This window comes from Dipodomys merriami, unplaced genomic scaffold (assembly GCF_024711535.1).
Source record: "Dipodomys merriami isolate MVZ:Mamm:240054 unplaced genomic scaffold, mDipMer1.0.p SCAF_34, whole genome shotgun sequence".
Taxonomy (NCBI): domain Eukaryota; kingdom Metazoa; phylum Chordata; class Mammalia; order Rodentia; family Heteromyidae; genus Dipodomys; species Dipodomys merriami.
Window position 1 is genome coordinate 11,586,762 of NW_027204937.1, and position 15,476 is coordinate 11,602,237.

At 48.9% G+C, this 15,476-nt stretch overlaps 1 protein-coding gene across 1 annotated transcript; it reads right to left on the reverse strand.

Annotated features, from left to right (window-relative positions):
- Positions 1–1,656: 1,656 nt before the first annotated feature.
- Positions 1,657–3,437, reverse strand: Foxe3 (forkhead box E3). Its single transcript, XM_069987061.1, has one exon. It carries the CDS (start codon positions 3,435–3,437, stop codon positions 2,448–2,450), a length of 990 nt encoding a protein of 329 aa, XP_069843162.1. The 3' UTR covers positions 1,657–2,447.
- Between the last annotated feature and the right edge of the window lie 12,039 nt (positions 3,438–15,476).

Here is a 15,476-nt window from a genome sequence, read left to right on the forward strand (position 1 = left end):
TCAACTGAGGAGTGGGAAAGTTACCTCCACCTCTTTCGTCTTCTTCGCAAGTCATTGCAAAGATTGTACTTAAGGATGGATAAGAAGGGACCAAAATATTGTCCACTTTGTCATTATTCAGTTAAGTCAGTAATCAGTATTGGACACTAGGAATTCATTTGCTCAATTAGTGAACAAATCCTAAATGAAGGAATCTTAAGTGAAGGACAAATTAGATCTGACCCTTGCTCAGAATGGTAAATAGCTATCCCATCTCTTTTATACCACACACTGTGTACCTGCCTTCAGAGGGCCTTCCATATTCTCAGGTTCCCTGCATCTATACATTGTTCACTCTCACCTTCCATCACTGTCCCTAAACTTCAAACACTAGCATCAAGGTCATCTGACAAGTTCAACAAGCAAATCATATTCACCTGGGCTTGAGACACATCCATCCCCTCCTCTGCTCTGCTCTGCTCTGCTTTGCTCTGCCCTGCTCTGCTCTGCTCTGTCCTGTCTAACCCAGGCTCAACCAGACTGGGAAGTCTGAGGCAGGAAGATTGAAAAAGCCTGATGCTTGATGTGTGGGTCAGCACCACAGAGCAAGATAGGGGCAAAGCCAGCTCTCTTTCACATTTCAACTTGATTCTAAGCCTGTTCTTAGTGCTAGGAAAGTGATCAATCAGTCATTACTGTCCCAACTCACAATCCAGTAGGGTTGGTAAAATAGGAGACAGAGCCAAATGTTCAGTGTTGAGCTCCCAGTTTCCCAGGGGAAACTGGCCTGTGACTTAATCTTACTCTTTACAGTAAAGAACTTTATTTGTTCATTTACTGTTACAGTGCTGGAGGACTGAACTCAGGGTCTTGAGCATATTAGGCAAGCTATCACTTGAGTCTTGTCCTTCAGCCCTTTTATTCTTATTGCATTCCTAACACAGGATCTTGAACTCCTGCTGCCTAGGCTGGGTTTGAATACCCAATCTTCCTGCCTCTGTATTCTGAGTAACTGCAGTGACTCAAGCAGGTACCACCATTGTTGGCTGGGAACATTAACCTTTTAGACTGAGCCTTCAGCCTGGTTCTGTGTACTCCTTTCCCAACAATATGCAAATTAATCACCTGGGGATTTTGTTAAAATGAAGTACAGAATGACTCAATGAATCAGGCGAGGCCTGAAATCCTCCATTTCTAGCAGGCTTCCAGATGTGTGGGCCACACTTGAAGTATGAAATTCTAGAACACTTACCTCATTTCTCTGATCAGTGATGACTGGATTGATGTCTCCATGAGAAAGGGGTTTATTCATTCTGCAATGTGTCCCCAGTGCCTGTTACTTTAAATAAGTACTTGGAGGAGTGTATCAAGATCAAAGCTCCCTCATCCATGGGAGCTGAGAATGAACCCCAATCTTGGCTAGGCAAATCCACTCACACACATAGCACACACATGTAATTTCTACCTGGCTCTAAGAAGCAGATGCCAGTATTTGACTGGACCTCATCTGTGGCTGAATCACTTCCTCATCCCACTTCATAAACCTGTGTCTGAGGACTCATAAGGGGGCTGGGTCCCATGTGGCAAAACTCACCCACCATCCCCTCAGCCACTTCTCCAACTTACCAACCAGCACACCAAGCCCAGAGAAAGATTTTTTTCTTTTTAATTAAACTAGTCTCTATTAAAAAATAGTAACAACCTGATAAATCTTGTAATTTCCAAGGGATTAGGGCAGACATTGAGGCCCACTAACTCCCCTTTCCAGTCAGAAGCCCTCCGTGCTACTTGTCTCTGAAATCTCCAAGAACTGTCCTCTTAAGGCCTAGCACCGAGCAGCCAGGTGTGTCTGTGTGGGAGGGGAGCTGTCTCCCTGTAAGAAACCTGGGTGGAGGGAGACAATGTTTATGGAAATAAAGGAAGGAGAGGACGCAATGAGCCCAGAAGTCTGACCTCAGTTATGTTGGCAAAACATGAGAGGAGGTGGACCAAGTAGAGTCCATTCAACAGGCAGCTTGAGATGGGAGCTTCCAAAGACTAGAGATCCTGGACACCTGGCTGGGGGTCTGGGGGGAGGGGGGATTCGCGGGTGGTGATCCAGCTGGAGGGAGGAGGGGACTTGGGACTCAGTACTATAGAGGTGCAAGGGGGGCCGGGGAGAAGGGTGATAAGTGAAGGGAGAAGAAATGATGGGCTCACAAACTGGAAGGGACAAGGGTCCTGTGGCAAGAGGCGGCAGCGGTGGGGGGAGGCTGGAGGGGGGGGGCGACGGGGTAGGGAGAGGAGAGTTCTCCCCAACCGTGAAGGATATAGCAGATATGTTCGGTTCAGCAGCCAAAGATGCTGTGCTTAGGTGAGCTTCGAGCGGGAGGGGTGGTGGACAAAGGAGGCAGAGTTGGGGGTGCGCTAGGGGCGGGGGAGGGCGGAGGAGGCCCCCCACAGGTGTTGGCTGTCGGTGGGGATGAGGCTCACAGGTAGCGCTCCAGGCCGGGCGCGAAGCCGGGCTGCCTCAGGTAGACCTCCCCAGAGCCGAGCGGCCCGAGCGCGCTGGTGGGTCCCGCCAGGCCCAGGAGGGGCTCGGCGGCGGTGGGCAGCGGGCCGGGGCCGGGGCCGGGGCCGGGGCCGGGGCCGGGGCGCGGGGCGGGCAGCCCCAGGCGGTCGGTGACCTGCGAGTAGAGCGAGGGCGCGGCGGCGGCGGCGGCGCAGGGCGGGAAGGCGGCGGCGGCGTCGGGCGCGGCGCAGCAGGGCGGCTCGGGCGCGCCCAGCCCCGCCAGCTCGGGCGGGAGGCTCACCAGGCTGTCGACGCTGAAGAGGCGAGCGGAGGGCGGCGCGGGGCCCGGGCCGGCGGGCGGCGAGGCGAGCAGCGCGGGGCCGGGCGCGTAGGGCGCGTAGGGGAAGGGCAGCGCGGACGACGGCGCGGACGGCGGCCCCGGCGGCGGCCCCGGCGGCTCGGCGCGCTTGAAGCGCTTGCGGCGCCGCAGGAAGCTGCCGTTGTCGAACATGTCGGCGGCCGCGGGGTCGAGCGTCCAGTAGTTGCCCTTGCCCGGATTGCCGGGCTCCCGGGGCACCTTGACGAAGCAGTCGTTGAGCGTGAGGTTGTGGCGGATGCTGTTCTGCCACTTGCGCGGGCTGTCGCGATAGAAGGCGAAGCGCTCGGTGATGAAGCGGTAGATGGCGGCCAGCGTCAGGCGGCGGCCCGGGGCGTGCGCCAGCGCCATGGCGATGAGCGCGATGTACGAGTAGGGCGGCTTCCCGCGCTGCAGCGGCCGCCGCCGTCTCCTCCCGGGGCCCGGCGGCGGCGCGCGGCTCGGCTCCACCTCTCCCCCGCCGCCCGCCGTCACCGCCGCCTCCTCCGGCTCCCGCCCCGGTTCGGCTCCCGGGAGCGGCGACGGCGGCGGCCCCGACGGCGCGAGCGAGGGCAGCACCGGGAATCCCGGGAGGGTGGCCGGCGGGTCCATGTCGTCGCTCACGCCCGGTCAAGGGGTGGCCGCAGCCCCTGCCCGCGCTAGGAGAGAGCCGGGGCTGCGGACCCGCCTTATATATACATATGGACAGATTCCCCCGCTCCTCCGGGGAGAGGGCAGCGACTTTCCCGGCCGGCCAGAGCCCCCCTTCTGGGCTCACTCCCCCTCCATTTCTCCCACCCCTTTGGGTCATTTTCTCCCCCCCCCCTCCCCTACCCCAGACCCCGCCTCATCTCTTCCCATCTCCACTGGGTCGGTCCCAGACCCTGGCTTCATCCCACAGTCTTTGATCAGACCCTTCCCTTCCTGCCCCTCCTTTTACCCCCTCCCCTTGGGTCAATCCCAAATCCACCCATTCAGCGCACTCTCTGGCCCTCTCCCCGTTTTGCTCCTCCCAGCAATCGGACCCCTCCATCCTCCTCCCTGTCCTTCCATTCTTCAGCTGGATCAGAGATGAGAGGCGACTTTCTTGCCTGCCCTTAGGGCTCTGTGTGGCTAGTCAATGAGGCCATCAGACCGCCATTGAACAAGATGGAACCGGAGACAAGATAATTGAGAAAGGCAGAGGCTAGAGTGACTTTGTCTCCTGGGAGGATATGTGAAGACCCGCCCCCCCCCAGATTAGAATAATTAATATCTCCGTTCTCTGCTGCCTCTCCCACATCCTTCTCTCCAGGCTGTGCTAGCAAAAAGTGGCTACCCCACTGCTTTGAATGAAGAGTCCCCCCAACACGCACCCAAGCACAAACAGCTCTGAGAGCCTCCCAAGTTCCAAGGAACAGTTAGTTACCAGGTGGGAGAGAGACACTCCCCTTTCCCATCAGCCCAGGTGCTTCCATAGACTGAGGGTCTGAACTCTGCTTTCTGATCCACAGACCCAACACTCTCATCTCACTGAAAGCAGAGGGTCTAGGCAGTTTTTGTTAGAAGCTCAGGGGGAAACACCACCCCCATGGGAAGAAACCAAAGGCTGAAGGAGACCTGTTAAAGCGACTTGTCCTGCAGACAGGCAAGATCAAAGAACTTGGACATAAGCAAGGCTGGGAGTATAGAGAAGGAAGAGAAAGCTAAATCAGTGTCTTGATCAGCCCTTTTGAGGGCCTACTGAAATTTGAGTTCTCAGCCCACCAGAGTCTGATAAGATTTGTCTTTCTTCCCTACACATAAGCAGAGCTTAGCTTCAGCTAGCCTGAGGCCTAGAACATCAGCATTGAAACTTGAAGTCTAAAGCACAAGGCCCCTCTCTCTTAGGTCCACTCATAACTGGTAACACAGCCATTATTGTATCTTGTATTTGGTAAACATTTTTTAATACATTATTTTGCTTAAGTTTGAGTACCTTGTGGAAAGTTGTTATCCTTAATTCGTGAGTGAGGGAATGAACATTGAGAGGCTTAATGGTTTGCCTAATCTCACACAAACAATAGTGACAGAGCACCACCGCTCTTCCAGCACCATACTTCACAGTGGAGACTTTCATTAAACACAGTGGTTCACACCTATAATCCCTGTACTGAAAGCATGAGGATTGTAAGTCTGAGGTCAGCTTAGTCTACATAGTGAGTCTCTGTTTCAAAAATAAAGTGGAGCTGGGCACTGATGGTTCATGCCTGTAATCCTAGCTACTCAGGAGGCTCAGATTTGAGAATCATGGTTCAAAGCCAGCCTGGGCAGGAACATCCATGAGTCTCTTATCTCCAGTTAACCACCAGAAAACAAGAAGTGGCACTGTGGCTTAAGTGGTAGACTGCTAACCTTGAGCTGAAGAGCTCAGAGTCAGCCCCCAGGCCCAGAGTTCAAGACCCACAACCCCCCCCCAAAAAAAGTGGAGGTTTTTAGAAATATATTAGAGTTTCTCCTACTCTTCTGCTACTTCACTTGCCAACATGAATACCTGGTTTCTCTGAGGAGTCAGACCTTTTGCTGCCTTCATTGTGGTAAGCAGACAGTGGCCCTATATGATCTGCCTGGTGAGCAGATCCAGGTGCCTAGTGGGCATCCCTACATGGATGAGGTTTGTGGCATCTCAAACCCAGAGCTATGCAATGAAATGTCCTAAGTACTCTCTGCCCCAGCCTGCTTTCCTATCAGCATTCCAGATCCCTTTTCCCTTCTGGCTCAGTCTCCATATCTAGGCCTCTGCCAGATTTTGTCAGTGCTTGCTTGAATCCCACAGCCAATCCTCCTTTAATTCTCCCAGCCTCAGTTCAGCCTGTATTGTTCACCCAGTACTTCTAGCCAGGCCCTTTGAGGGTGCTTAGGGAAAGACAGAGACAATGAGAGATTGACAGTAAGCCTGGTGAGGGGTAGAAGGAAAAGATAACACTTTCAGATCTAGAGTCTGTGGCCCATTGCCAACAACAAAGAATAAGCAGGTGTATGCCGGACAGACCCTGCCTCAGTACCCTCTCCCACCCTCTTCACCATGCAGCCCACTGCCCAAGCATAGGTCACTGGACTGCAGGACAGTGCAATCCCATTGAGCAACACTCTCCAAAGAAAAGGGCAAGACAACACCCGCAGCAGCAGGGGATCTAATTTCATCAGTGGGGTGTCCAAAGCCAAGTATTATCAGTTTCCTCACCTGCCAAATAACAGGCCCTTAGTAAAGCAGTGCTCTTCCCCTTCCTGTATACATCATTTCCAGTATTAACCAGGAAAGCAAGGAGAGAGTGAAGCAGGACATCTTTTCAGTCAAATGACTGATTGAACCTCAGTTACCCTCCTTTCCTACATTCTCTTAGAGATGGAGCTCCTCCAAAGAAGGCCCTACCACAGCGTCCACCTCTTGAGGAGTAAGGCATCTGAAGGGGGCAGGGGGAGGCAAATTGGCTCTTACTATCTCCAACAACCAAATGCAGCTTTCTTGTGCTTTCAAGTTTACAATCCATGTGTATAGCCTGGGACATAGTACATGTTCAATAAATGATCCTGAACATGCTGTTGGCTATGCCAATCCTGAGTAGAGTGGTGACAGGGAGCTTGGCCCAAAGAATGAGAACCCAGACATTTCCAGTTCTTTGTGCCTGTCTGCCCCCCCCCCCAAATTGGGCCTGCTTCCCAGAGCAGAGCAGGCCAGTGTCAGGGGGCGGCCCAAGGGCTAATCCGTGTTTTCAGCGTGGCTGGGCCCTCTTTTCACAGGCCCTGGGCCGGACGTGATGCGGCTGAGCATCCGGGCATAAGACGGCCAGTGAAGGCGGCCCCTTTCTCATGGGCCTGGATTCCAGGCGGCCCAGCGTCTGAGTGGAGCCCCTGGGGCGGGAGGAACACAGTGGCTGGGCTGGGCAGTCCTTTGTCTGACCACACTGGGTGGATATTTGGGCTGGCAGGAGGGATTAATGGCCAGGGATTGGCCCTGGGGCCGGCCTTCCCACTGCCCTTTGGAGGCCAAAGGCCCAGGTCAGGGCACATAGCCTTGATGGCTCTCTAGATAGAGTGGAAATTCCCACCCTTGTCTAAAGCTATTTGTACCAGCTCCAAGACCCCCTACCCCCAGCCTCGGTTCTGCAGAGAGAGGCATCACTAGCCCAGATAGACTTGGAGGCAAGGAGCAGAGAGTGGGGCCAGAATTTACCAAGTACTCTGCTGAGAGAAAGCTAGGGCTGAAAGTCATTTCAGTCCTGAAAGGACCCATGGTTGCCCCTCCAGAGCTCTGGAGAAAAAGAGTTTTCTGTTAACCCAATGAAAATCCAATGGGCCAGCATGTCCTCAGACCTTTTAAGTCTTCCCAGACTATTCCCTCAAAGACATCTACTTTGAGAACATCCATTATTTCTAAAGACTCTCCATTACAGCCTGGAAGAATCCCTTAGCAGTAATACAAGAGGCTCAGGAACCACAAGAAATCCTAGATATATACACTCAACACTATCTTTGGTCAACCAAGGCCCCTGACGACTCCTGAGGGGCTTTTCCCCTTTTATTCCCCAAATGAGAATTACCCAGGATACCATTTGTTTCCTCAAGAGCCTAAGGTAGGCAGTTCTGAACTGTCTGGGGGCTATAGGGCAGCCTGCTGTGGTGAGTCCCTTTCTGGCCAGGTTCTTACAGTAGGGCTGAGAACAGCAGCCCAGGCTTGCCCACCTGAGCAAGCTCAAGCTAGGCGGCGGCAGTTCAGGCCTGCCTGGTGACAAAAGCCTAGGAGTGCCCTTTTCTGTGATTCTTCACTTCTTAGGCTCTTTCATTCAGCAAAGTCCAAGGAAGTATGTCAAAGCAGTCTGGATGCTGGCTGGTAGTAAGGAGTCAGACCTTTTGCTGCCTTCATTATGTGAAGCAGACAGTCACCATATATGTGGTTAGCATAAGATATGAGGGGAATTGGAACCTCACCCAGCCTAGCCAAGTCAGAAGGGCTTCCTGGGAGGGGTGAGTCTCCAGATAGCTAGGTAGAGAAAGACCCTAGGGAGCTCATCCTCTGGGCCAAATAATATCCATCACTCCACTTACTTTGGTGAACTCTTCTTGTCCCTCGCTGTCTCCCCACCAGTAGATTGTGTGTACACTGAGGTCACATCCACGTTCACTCACCTTTGGGTCCACAACATTTAGTGTAGGGTCTGGTAAGAGTCCATGATGGACGGATATGTGTCAGATGGCTAAAGGATGGCTGGATACTAAGTTGAGAAAACCATGTGTACTAAGTCTGAAGGCAAGAGCAAGTAGTTCATCCTGGGAAGGAGAGACTTGGTGTTTGAGAATTGTTAAGAGCTAACATGTGAAGTTCGTTTTTTGTTTTTGTTTTTTTTTTGGGGGGGGGTTCGGTCATGGGGCCTGAACTCTGGGCCTGACCACTGTCCCTCAGCTCTTCAGCTCAAGGCTAGCGCTCTACCACTTGAGCCACAGTGCCACTTCCAGCTTTTTTCTTTTTGCTTATGTGCTGCTGAGGAATCGAACCCAGGGACTCATGCATGCAAGGTAAGCGCTCTACCACTGACCCACCTTCCCAGCCCACATGTGAAGTTCTTAAAGCCTTGCCTGTAGCTGTTACTATCCACTGTGACTGGGAGAGGGTCACAAGACTAAGATAAGAGAGGCAAATAGGGTTAGAGCATTACTGACTGTTTGCCAGGGTCAGGGGCTGCCAGTAGGGTTCTTTGAAGTGTCCAGCAATGGTTGACTTCCGACACCAGAGGCTGGAGTAGAACAGGAGGAAGCTGGAGGCTGAGGCCCAACAGGAAACTGACCGGTGATAATGATGTGTGCCTCAGGTTGTGGTACTAAGGGAGCACAGAGCTGTGCTCCCATCTGCTGCCCACAGGATGGAGAGAGAGCCTGGAACTGTCTACCTTTCTCAGTAACTTACACCCAGTTGGTCACACATTCCAGCTGTGATCTCAGCTCCCCCCTTCTCTCCCCACCGCTGCTTCTCTCTCTCAGTTCCATTCATGGAGACTGGTCACTTCTTAGAATGTTTTTCCAAATCTACCCTCTTCCAATTTGAGCTCTTCCATGGCTCACCTGTGTCCAGCTTAAACGCTTACAGTGGCTCCCTTTCTCCTAAGTCATAGCATCTTAGCAGGACCAACTTGTACATCTCCTCTACCACACTCTCCCCTGGATGCCCAGTTTTCATCTCATTCTGTACAGCACCAATAGAGCTACTTTCAGTCCAAGCACCAGATCCCCTTCTACTCTGAGCCTTGGCTAATCAAAATCAGGACAATCTGGTCTCTCCGCCTTACAGAATAACACACAGCTACATCTATTTTTCCAAACAGCCTCAAGATCTCCTAAGCCCTTTATTGTAGTAAGACTCACCTTTCCCTGAGAAAAACTCCTCCTCTACCTTTGTCAAACAAATGACCAACAAATCAATGCACAAAACCCTGAGGGCTTTCTCACTCAAAGGCAGAGAGCGAACTTAATCCCTTCTTCACTGGCTCATTGTCGAGTCTTCCCAACCTGCCTAGAGCCTCCGTACTTGTGACTTCAGAAACATTCTCAGAAGATAACCATTTTTGTATGTGTGTGTGCCTGTCATGGGTCTAGAACTCAGGGCCTGGGAGCTGTTTATGAATTGTTTTGCTCAAGGTTAGCACTCTACCACTTAAGCCACAGCTCTACTTTTAGCTTTTTTTTCCCCCCATTTTTTTCCTCAGAGCTGAAGACTAAACTTTGGGCCTAGTACTCATCCACTGAGCTAAATCCCCAACACCAACTTCTGGCTTTTTGGTGATTAAACTTTCCTGCTCAGGCTGGCTTTGAACCACAATCCTCAGACTTCAGCCTCCTGAGTAGCTAAGGTTAAAAGCTTTCACCACTGGCACATGACTAGAAGATAACCATTTCATCTTCTAGAAGACAAATTTCTCCTCCCCCAGGCAAAAGGTCTGTTAATACCTCAGACTTGCCTGAAGCTAGAGGGACTCTGACACGTGTTGTATGCTAACCTCCTTCAGAAGAAGAGGAGCAGCTTCTGAGTTAGAGCTGAGCCATTTTTCCTTGACTTCTGAGCCAGGCTGTAGAGTTCAGTGAGCCATTTCTTAGTGCCCAACTGGCCATCTTGCAAAATGAATGAATGAGTGAATGAATGAACAAATGGCCACCCACATCTGGAAAAGCAAAGAGTCCCCTTGTCTGATTTCCAGCTGGGAGTCAGCCTCCTGCCCTCACTGCCTCTCTGCTGCAGCACTGTGGCCCTGGGCCGAGACCCCCCACACTGTCCTTGCCTTAGCAGGGTCTAGGCTCAGCCTGGGCTCAGACAATGCTGGCTCAGCCCTGAATGTGTAATTCCAGCCTCCCCCAAGCCACACACACAGCATCTGAAGTATGCTCCCTGTCATTTGGGGCTGTCAGCGTTCTGACATCTACCTCGCCTCTGCACCCTCGAAGTCTCAGTGCTCTCAGGCCTCCCTGGTTCTCATTGCTGGGGAAGCTAAGGGTGTGGTGCTGTCTGCCAGGGCTGGGAGCCCAAACTGGAGAAGAGTGAGTCTGAGCTCACTACTGATCTTCTATGTGCTTCACACACCCGATGGCCCATGAGAGATGCACAGGCTCCTAGTACTGACAGGACGTAGGCCAGTGATTCCCAACCTTCAAGCCCTTTCCCTTAGCTAAAGGCATCTGGAAGCCATGTGGTACCCAGCACTGTCTGTAAGCAGGATGCACAACATCTCACATAGACAAGTACGAATGCTTTCAAATAGATATAGATGTGGCTGTGATGGATAAACACAACCATATTTGAAAAGCTTTGCAGTTGTTTTTTAATTTTAGTCGTGATTTTTTTTTTTGGTTGGTCATGGGACTTGAACTCTAGGCCTGGGTGCCGTCCTTGAGCTCTTCAGCTCAAGGCAATTGCTCCACTACTTGAGCCACAGCGCCAATTCCAGTTTTCTGGAGGTTAATTGGAGATAAGTGCCTCATAGGGACTTTCCTTCCTGGGCTGACTTTGAGCCTCCAGCACCTGGCCAGTCTTGATTTTTTAATCCATTAAGCACAGCTACTCTCAGGTGGAGTAGCTGGGAAGTGTTTTCTAAATAATCATTCCCAAACTACTGCTAGGGTACACTATGCCTTCTTTTAGATCTTGAGGGTCAGAAAGAGGAGAGACATGTCTAAAGTCCCAAAGCAAGTCAGTGCAAAGCCAAAAATAGAGCCTAGGACTCTGACCCTCACCCCACCTCAACTTCTTTTCCACATACATTCAACAGTTTTTACACAATACCTGACTGATGGCAGGCTATATGTTGCACATGGGAAGCCAAAGATGAAAAACAAGGCTCATCCACCCTCAAGGGCTGACATTTGGGAGATGATAAGCAATTATGATAGCCGGGCAATGGTGGCTCATGCCTGTAATCCTAGCTATTCAGGAGGCTGAGATCTGAGGATTGCAGTTCAAAGCCAGCCTGGGCAGGAAAGTCCATGAGACTCTTATCTTCAATTAATCACCAGAAAACCAGAAGTGGTGCTGTGGCTCAAGTGGTAGAGCACGAGCCTTGAGCTGAAGAGCTGAGGGGCAGCACCCAGGCCCAGAGTTCAAGCCCCACGACCAACAACAACAACAACAACAACAACAACAAAAACCAATTATGATGATGAGCAAAAGCTTTATCTTAATTGCCAAAAGCAGCCATTGAAGGTCTTAAATAGGAAAGTGGTATAGGGTTTCTGTTGTACAACAGCCTCTCATTTGTAAGGTGGAAAAGAGACTGTTGACCACAACATAGGATTTATTTGGCTTCAAACAATAGAAAACAATTCAATTTAAGTAATAGGGAAATGTATTTCTCCCTCACAAGAGAGTCTGAGGTAGTATATAAGTAGGCCTCTGGTTTGATGCTTTTAGCATGGCTATACCTCATGAGTGGGCCATCTCTAGGCAGAAACAGGTAAGGACAGCACCCGAATGTACAGCATGAGTTCCAATTGTCCAGAATAAAGGAAGTTGTCTCTATGTCTTTAGGGGAGGATAGCACCCAGCCCTCATCCTCAATTTCTCCTCCTCTTTCATTGGTCAGAAGTGGATCCCTTTCTTGGTCTTATACCAATCACTGCTCCAAAGGAACACCTGGGTCACTTGCTGATGAAGAAGGATATGGTATAGGAAAGAGCCCTCCACAGGGTCTGCTATGAAGGGAGAAGAGAGGAGGCTGGAAAGCCATACTGGAGTTGACACTACAGGGCAGCTTCTGTCATACACTCACCTCTATGCCTTCTGAAAGCAGCTCTGTGTGTCTGGATCCCCTAATTGGCTCTCAACTGACACAAGATCCTCTTGTCTGTCTAAATAAGATAGTGTATTTCTATAGTAAGACATAGGGGCTTCCATTTGCAAAATGTCCCAAGCAGAGACCTGATTGTAATACCCAAAGGAGGACCATTCTTCTGGGTGACCTGGGACAGTCTCCTTAACTATCATGAGCTTCAGTTTCTCCTTTAGAGAAATTCTTATTCTTTGGCAACAATCACCTTCCGTAAAATGTTATATCCTTATCACCTCCTTAGAGCCTCCAGGTAGAAGGTGAAGAGTAGAGAGAGCATGAGAAAAGGGAGGAGATGGAGACTGGGATGGACAGACAAGAACTAGTATGCGAGAGCCAGTCTCAACTTGCTTGAGAAAGTGTGTGTATCTTATCCTAGCTGTGCTTTTAATGACCTCATGTTGGTGGTTTGAAATGAGCCACATGGGGATATTTACATCACAAAAGCTGGCCAATGCTACAGATCAGGTACCTTTACCAGCCAAAAATCCAGCTGTTAAACGTTCATTCACCAGCCCATCACTTGGGAAGACTCCAGTAATGAAAATAGACAAGACTGAGACTTTCCCATGAGGCCCATTAGGAAGCTCCAGAGAGAGGAGGCCTCTAGGATGGAGCCTCTGGAGGGAGGAAACTAGACATCTATCTTCTCTCTGCCCTTAGGCTCACACTCACGATGCTCATGCCAGTGCCCAAGCCCAAGCCAAAGCCTTACATAACAGTGGCTCTATAAGGCTGGATCCTCTGTATTTTACCCTTAATTCTTTGTTTTGTTTTTTTTATTTTTTTGTTTTTTTGTTGTTTTGTTGTTTTTTTGGGGGGTCCGGTCATGGGGCCTGAACTCTGGGCCTGGGCGCTGTTCCTCAGCTCTTCAGCTCAAGGCTAGCGCTCTACCACTTGAGCCACAGCGCCACTTCCGGCTTTTTTCTTTTTGCTTATGTGGTGCTGAGGAATCGAACCCAGGGGCTCGAGCATGCAAGGCAAGCGCTCTACCACTGAGCCACCTTCCCAGCCCTTTACCCTTAATTCTAAAGGAGACAAATATCTTCTAGAGACACACTGAAGCATGGGACACATGCTTCAATGATGCATGTCCATTGCTATGCAACTCAGTACGAGTAAAATTTGAGTGGAGTATCTTGCTGTTAGATTGGATTGATTCCTTAGATCATTATGCCAACATTATGTGCTGGTGGTGTGGCTTCAGTACTAGCCTAACAAACTCAAAGCTCTAAGTTCAACTCCCAGTACCCCCCCCCACACACTCACACATACACAGAACATTAGGTAAACATTAAAAGGATTATTTTTCTGCCTATCAAGAATAAGATCCTGGGGGGAAGGAGAAGGATTGGGACTGGGGGGAGGGAGGAGGCTGGGAAGGGATGTGAAGGGTAAACAAAGGAGGAGGCTGCAATGCTTGGTAAGAAATGTACGCATTATCCTGCCCATGTAATTGTAACTCCTCTGTACAGTATGTTCACAAATAAAATAAAATTAAATTAAAAAAAGAATAAGATCCTGTTTTCAAACCCTAATGCTGTCAAATAAATTAAAAAAATGATTTTCTAAAATAAAATGAACATTTTTGAGGAATACTTAATGACATGAGGAAATGTTCATAATAAGATGATAAATATCACAAGACAGTGTATTGGAAATGAACTTTACAACTTTGAGGGGGGAAGGAGTGAGGGAGGTGGGGGAGGGAGGGGTTGGTAGGAGAACAACAAGGGAAGGGGTAACAATGCTCCACAAGAAATGTACTCGTTGCCTCACTCATGTAACTGTAACCCCTCTGTACACCATCTTTACAATAAAATAAAATATAAAAATCAACAACAAAAAGATAAAAATATCAAATATATACTATAAAATTATACCCATGATTGCAATGTTTGAAAAACAGTGGAATGAAAATGCACTAAAATATCAACAGTTTTATTTATAGATGATTTTAATTTTTTATTTTTCTTAAGGATTAAAAGTATGAATAGAGGACTGAGAGTAGAGCACTTGCATATAAAATGCATGAGGAAGCCAGGCACTCACGCCTGTAATCCTAACTACTCAGGAGGCTGAGATTTGAGGATCATGGTTCAAAGCCAGGCTGAGTAGGAAAGTCTGTGAGACTCTTATCCCGAATTAACTACAAGAAAACTCAAAGTGATGCTGTGGCTCAAAGTGGTAGAGCACTAGCCTTGAGAAAATAGTTCAGAGACAGTCTCAGGCCCATGACCACACACACACATACACACACATGAGGAAAGAAAGAAAGAAAGAAAGAAAGAAAGAAAGAAAGAAAGAAAGAAAGAAAGAAAGAAAGAAAGAAAGAAAGAAAGGAAAAAAAGAAAATGCTTGAGGCCCTAGGTTTGATCCCTAGTAGTATAAAAGTCCTCTAAGACTCTAAACATTATTCATCAAATTGTGCACTTCACTGTGTATGTATATATAAATACTCTAATAAAAAAAGATTGAAAATTTATGCATTTTTTCCAGTTTTGGAACTTGAAATCAGGGTGTGGGTACTGTCCCTGAGTTTTTCTGTTTGAGACTGGTGCTCTACCACTTCAGTCACAATACTACTTCCAGTTTTTTGATGGTTAATTGGAATTAAATATTTCAAACTTTCCTTCCCAGGCTGGCTTCGAACCATGATCCTCAGATCTCAGTTTTCTGAGAGTTAGGATTATAGGTGTTAGCCACCATAACCCAGCTCAAATTTGTGCATATTTTATATAGAAAATACTAATATCCATAACTACCTTAGAAGAAAAGAACTATGTGATTAAGAAATAGGAACTTGGTGGCCCATGCCTGTATTTCCAGCCGCTCAGAATCCTGAGGCAGGAAGATCATTTGACTGTGGGAGTTTGAGACCAATTTGGGCTACATAGCGAGACCCTATGTCAAAGAAAAACAAACAGCCAGGTGTGGTGGTGGCCAAGGTAGAAAAATTATTACAACCTAAGGTCAGTCCCAGGGAAAAATCAAGAGTCTATAATAAAAATCAAGACTCTGAAATGTAAGTAAAGCATAAAGGGCTATAGTATGGCTGTGCAGAGCTAATAGAGACCCTGAGTTTAAACACCAGTACCTCAAAAAAGAAACAAAGAACAGGAAACAGAAGTGAGAGGGAAACTTTATGGTATAGTATTTGCATATTTTGAATCTGGAATCATGATCATTGTATACCACTCAAAAAAAAAAAAACTTAAGCCCCCATTCAAAAACTGGCTTAAGTTTCAAAAAAAAAAAAAGTATGCACAAATTCATTAACTAGAAAAACTGTTAGTTTCACAAACTATCCTACTGAATGCCAGTGGTT